At 44.9% G+C, this 19,425-nt stretch overlaps 1 protein-coding gene across 1 annotated transcript in view; it reads left to right on the forward strand.

Moving 5' to 3' along the window:
- slc17a8 (solute carrier family 17 member 8) overlaps positions 1–19,425 on the forward strand; it is a 70,531-nt gene that overhangs the window by 49,021 nt on the left and 2,085 nt on the right. Inside the window, exons 8-11 of the mRNA XM_060839211.1 lie at positions 3,624–3,773; positions 6,890–7,022; positions 13,343–13,453; positions 15,068–15,195. Coding sequence (XP_060695194.1) covers positions 3,624–3,773; positions 6,890–7,022; positions 13,343–13,453; positions 15,068–15,195 — 522 coding nt within the window. The remainder of the gene's footprint in view (positions 1–3,623; positions 3,774–6,889; positions 7,023–13,342; positions 13,454–15,067; positions 15,196–19,425) is intronic.

Here is a 19,425-nt window from a genome sequence, read left to right on the forward strand (position 1 = left end):
AGTGACATTCCTATAATGCCAGCAACTCCCCTGCAGGGATAGTAACCAGTGGTGAAGCAGTGAAGATCAGAGATATACAAGAGGCCAGAACTGGAGGAGTACAGAGTTGTTCGAGTGAAGTAGTCAGGAGGAAATTACAACCCATTATTTATCCCCAAGTGACAGATTTGCTCAGTTCTTACACTCTAACCTCTGCACCCAGAGGTCGTGATGATGATGTTAACTTTGGACAATTGTGTCAAATACATGGGGAAATTGGGCAGTCAATGCACTATCTACCATAGTGATGAAAACTGAAAGTGCTGGAGAAATTCAACAGGTCTTGGAGCATCTTTGGAGAGAGAAACTAAATTAACATTTCGAGTCCAGTATAACTGTCCTTCAGAAATGAAAGGGGCTGGAAATGATGGTTAGTTTGTATTGGCAACGGGGGATGAGGTGAAGCAAGTGCAGTAGATGGTGAAGGTTTCCAGATCAAAAGGCCAAGGGAGTGTAACTGGTAGCAGAGGAAAGATTTGGATTCATAATAGGTGTTAATGGCAGATGTGAATAATCAAAAATAGCTTAACTTTGCTGGAAGCAATTCCATGCAAACAGGGCATTGGGGTGAAATGGGGGAAGGGATGGAATCAAATGGAGACAGGATTCATGTTGTGAGTTGTTGAGCTAAATGTTGAGTCCTGGAGACTGTACCATTGGGACATGTTTAAGCTGCAATTACGTAAGTTAGAATTAATTCTACAAGATTTTCAATATAGCAGATTTAGTGTTCTTGTTATTCGAAAGTCAAGGATGATGGACCCCCTATGAATTTCTGTCAAGTTGTATGACTATACAATGCGGCTAAAACTGGCCTGAAATTGGGTCTCATGAAAATAACTTGGTCACTGCTAATTCCAGTACGAAATGCAGAAGAAACCCATGAAGGGTGTAGTTCCGATGTGGAATTTGTGAACATGGGGAGTGGTTGAGGTCAGAAGTGAATGCCTTTAACAGAGAACTAGGTAGCCAATGAGGAAGAGAGAAATAAAATGACATACTGGTAACTTGAAATGCAGGAGTTCGGGAGGAAGCTTTGTTGAACATGAACGCTAGCATAGGACAGTTGGGCTGAATGGCCTGCTTTCACACATTCATCCTAAAGAACTACGGAGGCCATGAAGAACTAGGCTGGAGTGCCCAATGGATGCTTCTGGCAATAAATGCTGGAGTCAGGCTTGAAGCCAAAGTGTTTGGTTTTCAGAGGCCGGGCTGCTACTGACTGAGCCATAAGGCATCTCCTGCAGTGCCCTGAGCAGTATTACAGATGGGGTTGTGTGGTTTATGAACAGCGCTAACACCTTGACACATGTGTCTTTTGTAGCTAGTGTTATCTCCAAAAACTACTGAATAATCCTGAAGGTATGAATAACTATGCTAATAACCGACATAATCAGTCAAGCTCATAACATTGTTCAGGTACACTTTCTAGAAGTGACATGCATCTGTATACAGGGTCTTATTCTCTCAAAGCAAAGGAATGTGTTCAAGCCTTCAGCATTTTTTGAAATAGAGAACCACTTGCTTTCTCCATGGCAATAAGTCAGATCTAACCTGTCAACACTTCTCTCCTGTAGTATAAGTTGTTGGGAATGTTTGACATTTGGCATTCTTGCATTTATCCTGATGAATGAGAAACCTTCAGCAATGTGCCTTTGTTTTCAACAAGATTCAAGTTATTAATCTGAGAGATGACCTGGCCAATAAAAGGTGGCACAGTGGTTCAGTGGCTAGCACTGCTGCCTGCCAGGGACCTGGGTTCAATTCCAGCTTCGGGTGACCGTCTGTGTGGGGTTTGCACATTCTCCCTGTATCTGTGTGGGTTTCCTCCCACAGTCCAAAGGTGTACAGGTTAGGGTGACTTGGCCATGCTAAATTGCCCATAGTGGTCAGGGCTGTGTAGGCTAGGTGTATTAGTCAGGGGAAATGTAGAATAATGGGTGTGGACTTGGTGGGCCAAATGGCCTGTTTCCACACTGTAGGGATTCCATGATGACATTTATTTCTTTAGCAATATTAAATTAGATGATTTGGTCATCACAATGTGGTCTGTGGGACCTTGCTGTGCATTTATTAGCTGCCAAGTACTCAATATGACAACATAGACTGCATTATATTGCTATAAAGCACTTTGAGGTGTTGTGAGAGGTGCTATATAAATGCACAATGCTTTCTTCGGAGAATGCCTCATTTGTTTATTAAGATGTTTACGTCCTTCACCACCACACTCTGTCCAGATTGCTATTCTTCTACGCAGTGACTAATCTCTGCTGGAGATCTGAAGGCTGTCATACATATAATGAGCAGCTAATCACATGCAGACTGAAGACATTTGTACAAATTAAAGAAAAATAAAAGGTCTGATTAAGATGACGGTAAAGAAATTAGTATCTGTCATAACTTGATGAAAGTGGGTGGAGGTGGGAACAGAAAGAATATATGTTGGGGATACGATCATACACACTCCAGCTAGGAACTCGCATTCAGACACGTGGGCTTGTGGCACAGCAGGTGCTTTTCTGACTCCAGACAGAAGGTTGCCTGTTCAAATCACTTCAGGCTCACTGTGCTTAATTGAAGCTCTATTTTGGGGTGGCATGGTAGCTCAGTGGTTAGCACTGCTGCCTCACAGCACCAGGGACCCGGGTTCGATTCCAGCCTCAGGTGACTGTGTGGAGTCTGCACATTCTCCCTGTGTCTGTGTGGGTTTCCTCTGGGTGCCCTGGTTTCCTCCCACAATCCAAGGATGTGCAGGTTAGGTGAATTGGCCATGCTAAATTGCCCATAGAGTTAGATGCATTTGTTAGGGGGATTGGGTCTGGGTGGGTTACTCTCCGGAGCGTCGGTGTGGACTAGTTGGGCCGAAGGGAATCCAATCTAATCTAAAACTCCTTTGTAAAGTCAATGCATTGTGTCTTCAGTGAACAGGCATTAGATTTTTTTGTTTCACACTGCTACTCCAGTTAGATGTGAGGAAGCATATGGCTTACTGGTATTATTGCTGGGCTGTAAACTGGGGAGCTGAAAATGTGTTGCTAGAAAAGCGCAGTAGGTCAGGCAGCATCCAAGGAGCAGGAGAATCAAACGTCGATTCTCCTGCTCCTTGGATGCTGCCTGACCTGCTGTGCTTTTCCAGCAACACATTTTCAGCTCTGATCTCCAGCATCTGCAGTACTCACTTTCTCCTGTTAAACTGGGGACCCCAGTTCAAATCCTGCCATGGCAGGTGGAGGAATATGGGTTCAATAAAAAGAAATCTGGAATTAAGAGTCTGACGATGACCATGAATCATTTTCTGATTGTTGGGAAGTCTCACCTGGTACATTAATGTCCTTTAGGGAAGGAAACTGCCATCCTTACCAGGTCTGGCCTACATGTGACTCCAGACCCACAGCAATGTGGTTGACTCTCAAACTGCCCTCTGGGCAATTAGGGATGGGCAATAAATGCTGTATAGCCAGTGGCACCCTCATTCTGCGAATAAATAAAGACTTTTTAAAAATCCTTCCCTAACTGGGAACTATTCGTTGGTTCGTTGCACGGATGTATGGTCACTGACTGTAACCTCTCTAATTCTCTCCCAGAAATTCAGGACCCCCTGGTTAAAGTTCTTCACTTCCATGCCCGTTTACGCCATTGTTGTGGCCAATTTCTGCAGGAGCTGGACCTTCTACCTGCTGCTCATCAGCCAGCCTGCCTACTTTGAGGAGGTGTTTGGTTTCCCCATCAGCAAGGTGAGTGAGAGGTCAATCTTCTGTTTCATGTACACTTCAGTCTGGAGGCTGGCGTTGTCAGTAAGGGAATGCCTGATTCACATTGCCTGGCGGATTACCTGCATCTAATATCCACAAGATAGTTTGGCTACATGCTTGACAGTGAACATCTTTAATGCATTGGGGTCTGACAAGTCCCTTAGTTCAATGGAAATAAATATACTGCAAGCTGATTCTGCCCAGGTTTTGACAAGACTGGGAAAGATTTATAGTTCACAATTAGGAGTTTGGAGGGATTAGTCAGGGATTCTAGCATCCAAGGTATAAAAAGGAAACACTATGGTTGACAATCAACTTTCATAACTTTAGACACCTTGAATTTAAATCATAAATAAAGGGATAAAACCCAATCTAATGGTGACCATTATTAGTGGGTGTAAAGATCCAAAGTTGCCCACTAATGTCCTTTAGGGAAGGAAATCTGCCATCCTTACCTGGTCTGACCTACGTGTGACACCATAGTAAAGTGGTTAGCTCCTAAATGCTGCCACAAAATGGAATGACCAAGACCCTGGAAACAACGATGGCACGCATAATCCTGTTGACCCGGAATAGCACTGTGGGTGAACTGCAGGGAGGTAGCTCAGCACCATTGGTCACCGAGCTCCAGGCTGAATACTTTCCATCTACCATCACCCTCTGTTTTCTATGGACCAGCCAACTCTGTGACCAGACGGGCAGGCATCTTTGTATCCCATGCCTTCTTATTTTCTGAATGAGCCTACCAGGAGAACCTGATCAAACACATTGCTAAAATCCACATCACTGCTCTACCTTCATCAATATGTTTTGTCACATCCTCAAAGTTAGGGGCTCGTTAAGAGGAAAAATGGACTTCTTTGCAGTTTCAGTGGGGGAGACTCAATAGATTCATGTTTATCAGATAAATAACAACTTTGAATGGGGAACGTCAGCAATCTAAGGCCAGAGATTTAACTGTTTTTATTAAGTCATGGAATGTGGGTGTCACTGGCTGGGCAATTGTTTCTTGCCCATCCCTAGTTGCCCTTGAGAAGGTAGGGGTGAGCTGCTTTCTTGAACTGTTGCAGTCCATGTGCTCTCAGTAGACCATGATGCCCTTAGGGAGGGAACTTTGAGTTTTTTGAGGAAGTAACAAAGAGGATTGATGAAGGCAGAGTGGTAGATGTGATCTATCTGGATTTCAGTAAGGTATTCGACAAGATTCCCCATGTGAGACTGATTAGAAAAGTTAGATCTCACTGAAAAAGGGAGAACTCACCATTTGGATACAGAACTGGCTCAAAGGTAGAAGACAGAGGGCAGTGGTGGAGGGTTGTTTTTCAGACTGGAGGCCTGTGACCAGTGGAGTACCACAAGGATCAGTACTGGGTCGTCTACTTTTTGTCATTTACATAAATGATTTGGATGCGAGCATAAGAGGTACAGTTAGTGAGTTTGCAGATGACAACAAAATTGGAGGTGTAGTGGACAGCGAAGAGGGTTACCTCAGATTACAACAGGATCTGGACCAGATGGGCCAATGGGCTGAGAAGTGGCAGATGGAGTTTAGATAAATGCGAGGTGCTGAATTTTGGGAAAGCAAATCTTAGCAGGACTTATCCACTTAATGGTAAGGTCCTAGGGAGTGTTGCTGAACAAAGAAACCTTAGAGTGCAGGTTCATAGCTCCTTGAAAGTGGAATCGCAGGTAGATAGGATAGAGAAGAAGGTGTTTGGTATGCTTTCCTTTATTGGCCAGTGTATTGAGTACAGGAGTTGGGAGGTCATGTTGCAGCTGTACAGGACATTGGTTAGGCCACTGTGGGAATATTGCATGCAATTCTGGTCTCCTTCCTAACGGAAAGATATTGTGAAACTTGAAAGGATTCAGAAAAGATTTACAAGGATGTTGCCAGGGTTGGTGGATCTGAGCTACAGGGAGAGGCTGAACAGGCTAGTGCTGTTTTCCCTGGAGCGTCGGAGGCTGATAGATTTAGGGTGAGAGGGGAAATATATGAAAGAGACCTATGGGGCAACATTTTCACACAGAGGGTGGTAAGTGTATGGATGAGCTGCCAGAGGAAGTGGTTGAGGCTGGTATATTTGCAACATTTAAGACGCATTTGGGTGGCTATATGAATAGGAAGGGTTTGGAGGGATATGGACCGGGTGTTGGCAGGTGGGACTAGATTGGGTTGGGATATCTGGTTGGCATGGACGAATTGGACCGAAGGGTCTGTTTCAATGCTGTACATCTCTATGACTCCATGTGCTGTAGGCAGACCCACGATGCCCATAGGGAGGGGATTTTGACCCAGTGACACTAGAGGAACACCGAAATGTTTCCAAGTCGGGATGGTGAGTGATGTGGAGGGGAAATTTCAAGGGATGGTGTTCCCATGTATCTGCTGCCCTTGTCTTGGTTGGTAGTGATTGACAGTTTGGAAGGTGCTTCCCAAGGGTGATTGGGTGATGTGTTGATACACACACTAGGTGGTATACACTGCTTCCACAGAGTGAGCGTTGGCACAATTGATTGAAGAAACAGACTGGGGAGTTGAGGCAAAAAAACAGAAAGTGCTGGAGAAACTCTGCAGGTCTGGGAGCATGTATGGAGAGAGCAGCATAGTTAACATTTTGCGTCCAATATGACTCATCAATAGAACTATGTTGTTGCAGTCTGAACCTGAAGGGCAATAGAAGCAGATTAAGTAATAACTTGCAAATGGAGAGTTGGAGATATCCTAGAAGAGGAGAAGATTTGAGGGATCCACATGGGAAAGGGCAGGAAAATGGGATGTGTTAGATTGTGTTTTTTTTTAAATCAGCCAAACGGGGCCTCCTGTGCTCTACTATTCTACAATGGGGTGTGTGTAGAGATACCCTTTCCCAGGGTGAACCCTGAGTGAAGAGGGGTTGTGGAGGGAAGTCATAACTGTAACTCTATGATTAAACAAACAATTGAAAATTGTGACAATTGATTTTGGGTGTGGAGGCATCTACACAGCACACCTAACGAGAGTAAGAGTTGGAGTTACTCAACAAATCCAAATTGTTCCAACATCATTGATTCTCACAAAGTGATAAAAGTACGGTATTTAATCTTCTTCCTGGCAGGTGGGTATACTATCGGCTGTGCCTCACATGGTGATGACCATCGTTGTCCCAATCGGTGGACAAATCGCCGATTTCCTGAGGAGCAGAAATATTCTCTCCACCACAACCGTCCGGAAGATCATGAACTGTGGAGGTAATACACCAATCAGATCCTGACTTTTCAGGAGAAAGTGAGGTTTGAGATCAGAGCCGAGAGTGTGTTGCTGGAAAAGCACAGCAGGTCAAGCAATATCCGTGGAGCAAGAGAATTAATGTTCCAGGCCGGAGCCCTTCATCAGGAAACCTGATTCTCCTGCTCCTCGGATGTTACCTCGCCTGCTGTGCTTTTCCAGCAATACACTCTCGACCCCTGATTTATTCAGGCTATCTACTTTGTTTTGTTCGGGAGGAAGATGTGTTGTTGTTTGTTGAATGGTTTCAATGATGATTCTATAAATGCAACTTAAAACAAAATCAGAAACTAACAGAATCTTGGGTCTATCAGAAAATAGGTACCGGATGTCACATTCATACACTTCAATGGGATCTCGATCTGAGGAATAGATATTGTAGTGGGTGACCAGCCTAAATCATTAACTCTGTTTCTCTCTCTGCAGATGCTGCCAGACCTGCTGAGTGTTTCCCAAACATCACTGTTTTAGTTTCACTCAGTTGTTGTCTGGCTGGAGGGAAGTCAAAACTATAAAGCAGTCCCTGGAGAACCAAATGCTTTTCTCATTAAGGATGAGGAGATAATTGAGTGATATAATAGTAGTGATTATGTCCTAGAATTTTACAGCCTACAGAAAAGCCCTTTGGCCCCATCTTGTCTGTTCCAGGCACCAAACACTGATCTACCCCAATCCCACTCTCCAGTACGTGGCCTGGGAGTTTGTATTCTGTGGAGGAGCAAATTACTGCAGATGCTGAAATCTGTCCTGAAAGCCACAAACGCTGGGGATCACAGTGGGCCAGGCAGCATCCATGGAGAGAGAGCAAGCTAACATTTCGAGTCTGAGTCAGAGCTCTGATGAAGAACTTGAAATGTTAGCTTGCTCTTTCTCCATGGATACTGCTTGACCCGCCATGATTTCCAGCATTTGTTGTTTTCACATTGTCTTCTTTGGTGCTTCAAGTGCTCATTTATGCACTTCTTAAATATCTCAAGGCTTCCTGTCTCAATCACCCTTTTAAACAGCAAGTTGCAGATCCTCACCACTCTCTGGGTGTAAACATTCTTCCTTAAATACCCTCAAAACCTCCAGCCCTTTATTGTAAATCAACAACCCCTGGTCATTGATAAGTGAAAATATATCTTTCTGACTATGCCTCTCATAATTTTCTACAACTAAGATTAACAAAAGGACGTTTCACATAGTAGAACAAGAGAGATAAAAGTTTGAATGCTAGAGATTCAGAAGCAAGATCAGGGAAAAATTCCTCACACGTTGAAACGTGAGTCTGTGGGATTCTCTGCCGGAGATCAGATCAGAGTGTTGCTGGAAAAACACAGCAGGTCAGGTAGCATCCGAGAAGTAGGAAAATCGACATTACAGGCAAAAGCCCTTCATCAGGAATAGAGGCAGGGAGCCTCCAGGGTGGAGAGATAAGGGGATGGGGGTGGGGCTAGGGAGAAGGTAGCAATGAGTACACTAGGTGAATGGGGTGGGGATGGAGCTGATAGGTCAGAGAGGAGGGTGGGGGAAGGTAGCAAAGAGTACAATAGGGGAGTTGAGGCAGACATAATCAGCATTTGAGCCTGGAATGGACTGAGTTTATCAATTCAGAAGGATCAAAGGGGATCGAAAATGGAACAAACTGGTGGAGAAATGTCTGGAAGGCCGCAGGGGTTAGGGGGTATTGTGTCAGGGCAGACTGAGGTCTGTCTGTGTGACCCATCCCTTACTGATGTCAGTAAAGTACACTGTCAGGTTTGAATCAGGATTGGGAATAGTGAGTGGTGGGGGGTATGGGATGGGCCAAAGTGGGAGCAGGCAGTTTGTGAAAGAAGTGCAGCCCAGCCTTGGTGTAACCCTGGGTCTGTTTACACCCCCACAACTAGGCCCAGGATTAGCAAGTGGAGTGGGAACAGGAAGTGTGCAGAGAAGGTGGGGAACTGGGGAGAGAGTGAGAATTAGGGCTACATACAAAAACACACACACACACACACACACACACACCATGGAGCATTTGTTGATTGCTTGCTGTGGGGAGGGGTGTGAAATTTAAATCATGTTGTTTCTATATCACAACCACAGGCTATTCAGCCCTGTGGGCAATGCTAGTGTTTCTGTTCATCGTGAACTTCCTCTGGCCCCATTTTCATCTCACCTTATCAACTATCCTTCTGCCCTCTTCTTCCATCTTCCCATTAAACCTGTCATTGCTATCCAACATAGTTACAGTCTGTGGGAGCAAGTTCCACATTCTAACCATTCTCTGAGTAAGAAAGGTTTCCTCTGAATTTCCCATTGAATTTATTTGTGACTGCTATTTATGGGGGGTGGGGGGTGGGGGCAGCGGGAGGTTCTGATAAAGTTTTGGACACCCCTCAAATGGAATTATGTTCTCCACATCAATCCTACTCAGTCTACGGAATTATGAGGCAGAGATTTAGCCCAGAATATGGGGTGGGGGAGCTGCTTCCTCTTAACTGACCAGCTGTGAGATTTCCAAACCATACCGTCTCTGTGTGCCGAGTCAGCCTGTGCACTGGGAGAGGAGGAGCTTTGTAAAACTCCTCACCCTCTGACACGCTGCCCTTTCGATCTCTGAGCGATGGCCTTCTAAGTGTTTTCAAGAGGCAATGAAATGTCTGAAATGTTCTGACAAGACAATGACCATTGCTAGCTTTTGCCATGGCAACCACTGACAGACCAGTGCCGAGACAGTTGACCTTTACAACTTTCTGCAATCAGCTTTTTTCCCCTTTGTCAACTCGTGTAGGCTCACGGCACTGAAGGAGGCCATTCTACCCCTCTGGCCTGTACTGGCTCTCTAAATAAAAGCTGTTCAATTAGGCCCAATTCTGTGCTCTTTTCCGATCAAATGTTTTCCCTTCAAGTGTTTATAGAATCCCTACAGTGTGAAGCAGGCCATTTGGCCCATTGTATCCACACTGATCCCCTGAAGAGCATGGCAGCCAGACCCATCCCCTGCACCTTATCCCTGTAACCATACAGTTCCAATGGCCAACCCACCTAACCTGCACATGGAGTCAGACAGCACAGGAACAGCAACTTCGGTGTGGGAAGAAATCCACACAGATACAGGGAGAGCATGCAAGCGCCACATATACAGTCACCTGAGGGTGGAATCGAACCTGGGTCCCTGGCATTGTGAGGCAGCTATGCCCCCCCGCACCCCCCCCCCCCCCCCCCAATTACCTGATTCCTTGTTTCAAATTTCCTTTTCAATCTCTTCCCATTTCCTTTTAGGCAGATTGTTCCAGATCATGACACCTCTCTTCATTTCTGCTTCCTTCACAAGTTACCTTCAATCTCTGTTTATTGGTTACCAATGGAAAAAGTTTCTCCTCACTTGTTCTATCATTGCTCACTGAGGTTCCTCAGACAGCACCTTCCAAACCCATAACCACTTCCATCTGGAAGGACAAGGGCAGCAGACACAAGGGAACACCACTCCCTGCAAGTTCCCCTCCAAGCCACTCACCATCCTAACTTGAAAATATTGTTCCTTCAGTGTGGCTGGGTCAAAATCCTGGAACTCCCTCCCTAAGGGACATTGTGGGTCTACCCACAGCACATGGACTGCAGCAGTTCAAGAAGGCAGCTCACTCCCACCTTCTCAAGGGCTACCAATAGATACTAGCTCTGCCTGTGGGACATAAATCCCTTGAACAAATACTTTTCAAGAAGTGTGATTAAAGGCAGTCAGCATGGCTTTGGGTGGGGCAGATCATGCCTCACAAATCTTATTGAGTTCTTTAAGGAGGTGACAAGACAGGTCGACGAAGGCCGAGCAGTGGATGTGGTGTATATGGACTTCAGCAAGGCATTTGATAGAGTTCCCCATGGTAGGCTCATTCATAAAGTCAGGAAGTATGGGATACAGGGAGGTTTGGCATCTCTGGATTCAGAATTGGCTGGCTAACAGAAGGCAGAAAAAGGTTGTAGGTGGAAAGTATTCTGCCGGGAGGTCAATGTTGAGTGGGGTTCCGCAGGACTCTGTTCTTGGGCCTCTGCTCTTTGTAGTTTTTATAAATGACTTGGATGAGGAGGTTGAGGGGTGGGTTAGTAAATTTGCAGATGACACAAAGATTGGAGGTACCGTCGATAGTATCAAGGACTATTGCAGGCTGCAGTGCAACATAGACGGGATGCAGAGCTGGGCTGAGAAATGGCAGATGGAGTTCAACCTGGATCAAGGCGAAGTGATGCATTTTGGATTGTCGAACTCGAATGCTGAATATAGGACAGGATTCTTGGCAGTGTGGAGGAATAGAGGGATCTGGGTGTGCAAGTACATAGATCCCTCAAAGTTGCCACCCAAGTGGATAGGGTTGTTAAGAAAGCATGTGGTGTTTTGTCTTTCATGAACAGGGGGATCGGGTTTAAGAGCCGCAAGGTCTTGCTGCAGCTCTACAAGTCCCTGGTGAGACCACATATGGAATATTATGTCCAGTTCTGGTCGCCCTACTATAGGAAAGATATAGAGGCTTTGAAGAGGGTGCAAAGAAGGTTTACCAGGATGCTGCCTGGACTGGAGGGCTTGCCTTATGAAGAGAGGTTGAATAAGCTCAGACTTTTCTCTCTGGAGAGAAGGAGGAGGAGAGGAGACCTGATCGAGGTGTACAAGATAATGAGAGGAATAGATAGAGTCAATACCCAGAGGCATTTCCCCAAGACAGGATTGACTGGTATGAGGAGTCATAGTTTGAAGATATTAGGAGGAAGATATAAAGAAGATGTCAGAGGTAAGTTCTTTATGCAGAGAGTTGTGAATGCATGGAATGCGTTGCCAGCTGTGGTGGTGGAAGCAGAGTCATTGGGGACACTTAAGCAACTGCTGGACGTGCACATGGATAGCAATGAGTTGAGGGGTGTGTAGGTTAAGTTATTATATTTTACATTAGGATTAAATCTCGGCACAACATCGTGGGCCAAAGACCCTGTTCTGTGCTGAACTTTTCGATGTTCCATGTTCTAAGTCCCCATGATCTCTACTTTAAGGAGAACAATCCCAGCTTCTTCAGTCGCTCCACAGAGTGAAAGTCTCTCACCCCGGTCCCATTCCAATAACTCCTGTCTGCAATCTCTCCGAGGCCTGGATGTCCATCCTAAAGGGCAGCGTCCAGGAACATCAAACATGCAAAGGCTGACATAAACTACATACGGAACTAAACTAAAAGGGAAGGATTGCAAGAGCTGGATGTCTGAAAATGCATGCAGAGAATGCTGGAGAAACTCAGAAGTTTCTGTGCAGAGAGAAACAGATTCAGTGTTTCCAGTCTGGTGTGATTCTTCTTTGGAACCAGTTCTATTGATCTTTCCCACTTCACAGAAACTGTCAGACTTGCTGAGCTTCTCCAGCACTTACTGTTTTTATTACAGAGGGAATTAGAAAGCACGAAATGTTTTCCAGAAGGCGTTAAACATTGAGACATAGAGATGTACAGCACGGAAACAGACCCTTTGGTCCAACTCAGCCATGCCGACCACATATCCTGAATTAAACTGGTCCTATTTGCCAGACTTTGGCCCCTATCCCTCTAAACCCTTCCAATTCATATACCCATCCAGTTGCCTTTTAAAAGTTGCAATTGTACCAGCCTCCACCACTTCCTCTGGCAGCTCATTCCATACACGTACCACCCTCTGTGTGAAAACGTTGCCCCTAGGGTCTCTTTTATATCCCCCCCCACCGCCTCACCCTAAACCTATGCCCTTTACTTCTGGACTCCCCCACCCCAAGGAAAAAAGGCTTAACTATTTATCCCTATCCATGCTCCTCATGATTTTATAAACCTCTATAAGGTCACCCATCAGCCTCTGACACTCCCAGGGAAAACAGCTGCTAGAACTAAAGAGATCAAAGGGCAAGGGGGAGAAAAGAGGAACAGGGCACTGAGTTGGATGATCAGCCATGATTATGTTGAATGGCGGAGCAGGCTTGAAGGGCCGAATGGCCTACTCCTGCTCCTATTTCAATGTTTCTACACACTGTGTGTGGGTGATCAGAAGCTTGATGAAACACATGGTTTGTTCAGATGGCCTTAAAGAAGGAAAAATAGATGGAGAGGTTGAGGAAGGGAACTCCACAGCTTTGAACTTTGGCTGATGAAGGTTCCTCCATTAAACCAAACATGAGAGCCTTTAATTCCAAACAATGCTGCACTGGGAGCCAATGCAATTATCCAGGCAATTGGTACAGGGGACTGGGATAAACACAACATATTACACAGAGGTTGAAATGATGATTCCAGACACTAACATCACATCTTATTTTCTTCAGGATTTGGGATGGAGGCTACCTTACTGCTGGTTGTTGGTTACTCCCACACCAGAGAAGTTGCCATCTCTTTCCTGGTACTTGCTGTTGGATTTAGTGGATTCGCAATTTCTGGTGAGATTTCCTACATTCTGATCATCCCAACTTCAGGGTTCTGTTTATTGGTTCGGTTTGATGGGCTGAAAGACCAACTCTCTGAGCTGGTTTGGGACATTGGGATAGCAGGAAGACATTCAGCCCCTCAAACCAATGTCAACTTTCAGCTAGATCTTGGCTTGTTTATAACTTACCATGGCTCTGTGAGTTAAAATGTGGGATTTTAAACATTATTTCTATGGAGTTTAGGCATCTCCAGAGAGGCCAACATTGTTACCCGTCTCTAATTGCCCTCAAATTGAGTACTCTCCAAATTGGGTATGGGAAAGGGCATTGGTGAACAAGATAGGGTTTATGCTCATTAACAACGTCACCATTAGAGTAACACTTTGTTCCAAATTTACTTTAAAATTAAATTTTCACCACCAGCTTTGGTGGGATTCGAACTCAGGTCCCCAGGATGTGAGCCTGGGTTTAACATTACATTAACTAATCCAGGATTTACCAAGACGTCAGCACCTCCCCATAAACATAGCCCAATTTTAGTTTTGCTCTGGTCTGAGAAAAGCATAGACGGTTAATTGGATCGCAGGCCAGAGTGTGAAACTAAATGCAATCCTTTCCCTGTTCCAGGAATGCAGCATCATGCAGATCTGTCCTGTACACACAGATTCTCACAAATCTCAACAGACTCCCCTTACAAGTGGTCCCAGTGCTTCATTAAACCATGTCCTTCCCCCATGCATCTTAACAATATTAATAGCTTAACATTAACAAACACATCTTATACAAAAGGAGAAACTGATTCTTGGCTGGAGGTTCAGTGACCAGGGGATGTAAATTTAAGGCAATTGGTTAAAGAATCAATGGATGAGTTATTTTTTAACACAGTGACCAGTGAATTGGAAGGTGCAGCCTAAAAAAACAGTGGAAAGGGATTCAATAATAACTTGCAAAAAGTGAAAAGACTGAATTTGCAGGGCTATGTGGGAAGAGTAGGGATGGTGGGACTCATTGGCTCCAGGTTTTTACGAGGCAGGAGATTCGCTGTGAGCTCAGTGGCCTTCCTATGGTCTGCATCACTCTCCAGTTTAAGGCAACAGTTGGGCTGTGAGGGGGAGTGAATGAGCAATGGGTTCAGGCACATTCTTCTGGGCATGTGGAATTGAGGACATCCTGTTCACTACTCCCTAACTGCAGGCCACGCTGTACAAAGCGTGTATTCAGGATTCAGGGACCAGGGCACAGGCTGAGAAAAGCTAAAGGCAATTCCATGGACATGACCTTGCCTCACACTCATGTCTATTGCATCAAGGGATCATGCCCAAGTACTAGGGCAGGTCCACAGGGTGACTGTTAGGAATCCAGTACCCTTTCCATCATCATGGCTGGCCAGGAATCTCTCCTGCCCTTGTGGCATTGGAAGGATTTACAAGGTAATACTCCATCTGTGTTAGAAACTCAAACTTCCTTGGCCATCAAGTTTTGGGATGGGACTTGAATTCAAAGCTTCTAGCTCAGAGGCAAGGACATTACCCACTGTGCCTCCCGTTGGGTTGTATATGACAATGACCTAGCTCTGTAATTTATTCCTAACTGATCAGGATTGTACCGCATTGTTATTTAATCCAGGGTTCAACGTGAATCACTTGGACATTGCCCCTCGGTATGCTAGTATCCTGATGGGGATATCCAATGGTGTGGGAACACTGTCGGGAATGATTTGCCCACTAATTGTTGGAGCAATGACATCACACAAGGTAAAGCTAACATTCTCCATCTGCTCCTGAACGACAGTTTCTCACCAAAACCGAAAGAACTGCAGAACGCTGCAAATCAGAAACAAAAGCAGAAGATGCTGAAAAAGCTCAGCAGGTCTCGCAGCATCTGTGAAGAGAAATCAAAGCTAATGTTTCGGGTCCAGTGACCCTTCCTCAGAAGTTCCTCAGGACAGGAAGCATTAACTTTGGTTTCCCTTCACAGAAGCTGCCAGAACTGCTGAGCTTTTCTTGCAATTTCTGTTTTTGTGAAGATTACGGGCGGCACGGTGGCACAGTGGTTAGCACTGCTGCCTCACAGCGCCAGAGACCCGGGTTTAATTCCTGCCTCAGGAGTTGCGTGGAGTTTGCACATTCTCCCCGTGTCTGCGTGGGTTTCCTCCAGGTGCTCCAGTTTCCTCCCACAGTCCAAAAATGTGCAGGTCAGGTGAATTGGCCATGCTAAATTGCCCTTAGTGTTAGGTGAAGGGATAAATGTAGGGGAATGGGTCTGGGTGGGTTGCTCTTCGGTGGGTCGGTGTGGACTTGTTGGGCCGAAAGGCCTGTTTTCACATTGTAAATAATCTAATTTCTCAGCTGCTGGACTGTGTGGTGTGGATAAATGGCCAGGTGTGAGGGAGGCTTCAGAGGAGATTCACCCAGGACAGTGGTGAATCTGTAGGGTAGGGGAATTCAAAACTAGGGGACATAGGTTTAAACTGAGAGGAGAAAGGTTTAAAAGGGACTGAGGAGGGCAACTATTTCATGCAAGGTGGTTTGTATGTGGAACGGAATGCCTGAGGTAAACAGCAGGTGCAGGTATAATTACAACTTTTAAAAGACATTTGGTCAGGTACATGAACAGGAAAGGTTCAGAGCGATTTGAGCCAAACACAGGCAAATTGAGACTGGTTATTTTGGGGAAGATAGTCGGCATGGACGAGTTGGACCGAAGGGTCTGTTTCCATGCTGTATAACTCTATGACTACCTCAGAAAGCTGTTGAGGCCAAAACATCGAAGGTTTTCAAGAAGGACCAACATATGATTCTTAGAGCTAAGGGGATCAAAGGGTATGAGGTGAAAGCAGGAACAGGGGATGAGTTGGATGATTAGCTGTGGTCATATTGAATGGCATGATGTTTGTTAATAGTATTAGACAGCTCCATGGAGGACGGTGCAGATATCCATATCACAGCAACATACTGGTTTCAGCAGCATCTTGTGCTATTGATGTATTAATCTAATTATAATTTTAAAATATGACTTTGTCAGTCGATCCATTTGTTGTGGACCACAGTCTCTTTTTCTGTTTCACACACCATATGGTCTTAACAAATCTGCCTTAAACCACTTGGTAGCACTCTCCCTTCTATGTTTGGAAGTCTTCAGTTTTAAGATGAGCAGAAGTAGGCCATTCAGCCCATCAAAGCTGCCAGTCAGTAAACTCATGGTTGATCTGATGATCCTCACCCTTCACTCCCAATGTGGTCCAGAGGGCGTACTGTACTGTCCATGCAGCCACCTCCTCCTGACGGGATGAAGTACCCTGTCTGCTGGACAGAAATATCAAGGAAGCATAAAGACAGGGGTAATCCGAGGTGGCTTGAACAGGCTGCTCCTTTTTGAGGTATTTTAGGTGTTGGACGTGATTTACTCGCCAATCCCAGGAGCAGCAATTACTGTTTTATGTGCTGCTGCATTGTTTCGGAACATTGGAGAAAAAAAAAGTTAAAACAACAACAGTTTTAAAAGGGAGAAAAACAGACAAAGGCAGCACAAGGTGAGGTCAGTGCAGGAGAGAGAGAGAGAGAGAGAGAGAGAGAAAGAGAGAAAGAAACCCACACTGCTCCTTGACACAGCAGTGAACCTGCACAGTTACTGCCTTTGCTGTTTGAATTCATGTATCACTGGACATTGGAGTGCGTCTGGGAAAATTAGCAAACAGTGAAATTCACAACTGATCTTGGAGGAACCTGTTTGGGAGAGATCATAGCACAGAAACAGAAGTGAATATTTTAAGCGTAGCCTTACAGTAAGTCTGCAGTAGTGAGTAGAGTGGGTTCTTTCTTGATTATAAGTTTTATTGAGATATGCCTCTTGATTAAACTCAAAAATATAAGCCATAAGTATTAAGTTAGCCTGGAGGGTTTTTTTTAGAGGAATAAGACAGTGCTATTTTCTGGATCTGTAGATCGAAAGAAGCAAAAATGGCCCTTAGTAGAATGATATGCTCTTCTTGTCAGATGTGGGAGTTTAAGAAGAGTTTGCGTGTCACTGAGGATTATATCTGCAATAAATACCATTGGTTGCAAATCCTATCAGATCGAATGGATCGGTTGGAGAGACGGTTACAGGCAATGAGAGAATTACAAGAGCAAGGGGATGTAATGGATGGCAGTTATAGGAAGGGGGGAAAGTCTCAGATACAGTCACATAAATGGGTTAACTCCACGAAAGATAAGAGAAGTAGGCAGGAAGTGCAGGAGTCTTCTGTGGCTATACCCATTTCAAACAGTATGCTGTTTTGGAAAATGTAGTCATGATTTGGAGATGCCGGTGTTGGACTAGGGTGTATAAAGTTAAAAATCACACAACAACAGGTTCAATTGGAAGCACACTAGCTTTCGGAGCAACACTCCTTCACCTATCACCTGATGAAGGAACGTCGCTCCGAAAGCTAGTGTGCTTCCAATTAAACCTATTGGACTTTAACCTGGTGTTGTGTGATTTTTAACTTTGGAAAATGTAGGGGATGATGGATTCTCAGGGGAACGTAGCACGAACAACCAGGTTTTTGATATTGAGACTGGCTCTCATGCAATGAGAGGTATGTCGGGTTCCAAGAGATCAATTGTGTTAGGAGATTCTCTAGTCCAAGGCACAGATAGACGTTTCTGTGGCCAGAAGTGAAAAATCTGAATCGTATGTTGTTTCCCTGGTGCCAGGATCAAGGATGTCTCAGAGAGGGTGCAGAATGTTCTCAAAGGGGAGAGGGGCCAGCAAGAGGTCATTGTCCACATTGAAACCAACAACATAGGAAGGGTAAAGGATGAGATTCTGCAGGGAGAACACAGAGAGTTAAGCAGGAATTTAAAAAGGTCTTCAAGGGTAGTAATATCTAGATTACTCCCAGTGCTTCGAGCTAGTGAAGGTAGGAATAGAAGGATAGAGCAGATGAATACATGGCTGAAGAGCTGGTGTATGGGAGAGGGATTCACATTTTTGGATCATTAGAATCTCTTCTGGGGTAGAAGTGACCTGTACAAGAAGGATGGATTGCACCTAAATTGGAAGGGGACTAAAATACTGGCAGGGAGATTTGCTAGAGCTGCTCAGGAGGATTTAAACTAGTAAGGAGGGAGGTGGGACCGGGAGATAGTGAGGAAAGAGATCAATCTGAGACTGGTACAGTTGAGAACAGAAACGAGTTAAACAGTCAGGGCAGGCAGGACAAAGCAGAGAACAAGGTAGGACTGATAAATTAAACTGCATTTATTTCAATACACGAGGCCTAACAGGGAAAGCAGATGAACTCGAGGCATGGTTCAGAACATGGGACTGGGATATCATAGCAATTACGGAGACATGGCTCAGGAATGGGCAGGACTGGCAGCTTTATGTTCCAGGATACAAATGCTACAGGAAGGATAGAAAGGGAGGCAAGAGAGGAGGGAGAGGGGCATTTTTGATAAGGGATTGCATTACAGCTGTGCTGAGGGAGGATATTCCCTGAAATACATCCAAGGACGTTATTTGGGTGGAACTGAGAAATAAGAAAGGGATGATCACCTTATTGGGATTGTATTATAGACCCCCTAATAGAGGGAAATGGAGAAACAAATTTGTACAGAGATCTCAATTATCTGTAAGAATAATACAGTGGTTATGGTCAGGGATTTTAACTTTCCAAATATAAACTGGTACTGTCATAGCGTTAAGGGTTTAGATGGAGAGGAATTTGTTAAGTGTGTGCAAGACAGTTTTCTGACTCAGTATTTGGATGTACCTACTAGAGAAGGTGTAAAACCTGATGTACTCTAAGGCAGGGCAGGTGACTGAGGTGTCAGTGGGGGAGCACTTTGGGGCCAGCGACCATAATTCTATTAGATTTACAATAGTGATGGAAAAGGATAGTTCTAATTTGGAAGAAGGCTAATTTTGATCGTATTAGGCAAGAACTTTTAAAAGCTGATTGGGGGCAGATGTTCGCAGGTAAAGGGATGGCTGGAAAA

This window comes from Hemiscyllium ocellatum, chromosome 19 (assembly GCF_020745735.1).
Source record: "Hemiscyllium ocellatum isolate sHemOce1 chromosome 19, sHemOce1.pat.X.cur, whole genome shotgun sequence".
NCBI classification, from domain to species: Eukaryota; Metazoa; Chordata; class Chondrichthyes; order Orectolobiformes; family Hemiscylliidae; genus Hemiscyllium; species Hemiscyllium ocellatum.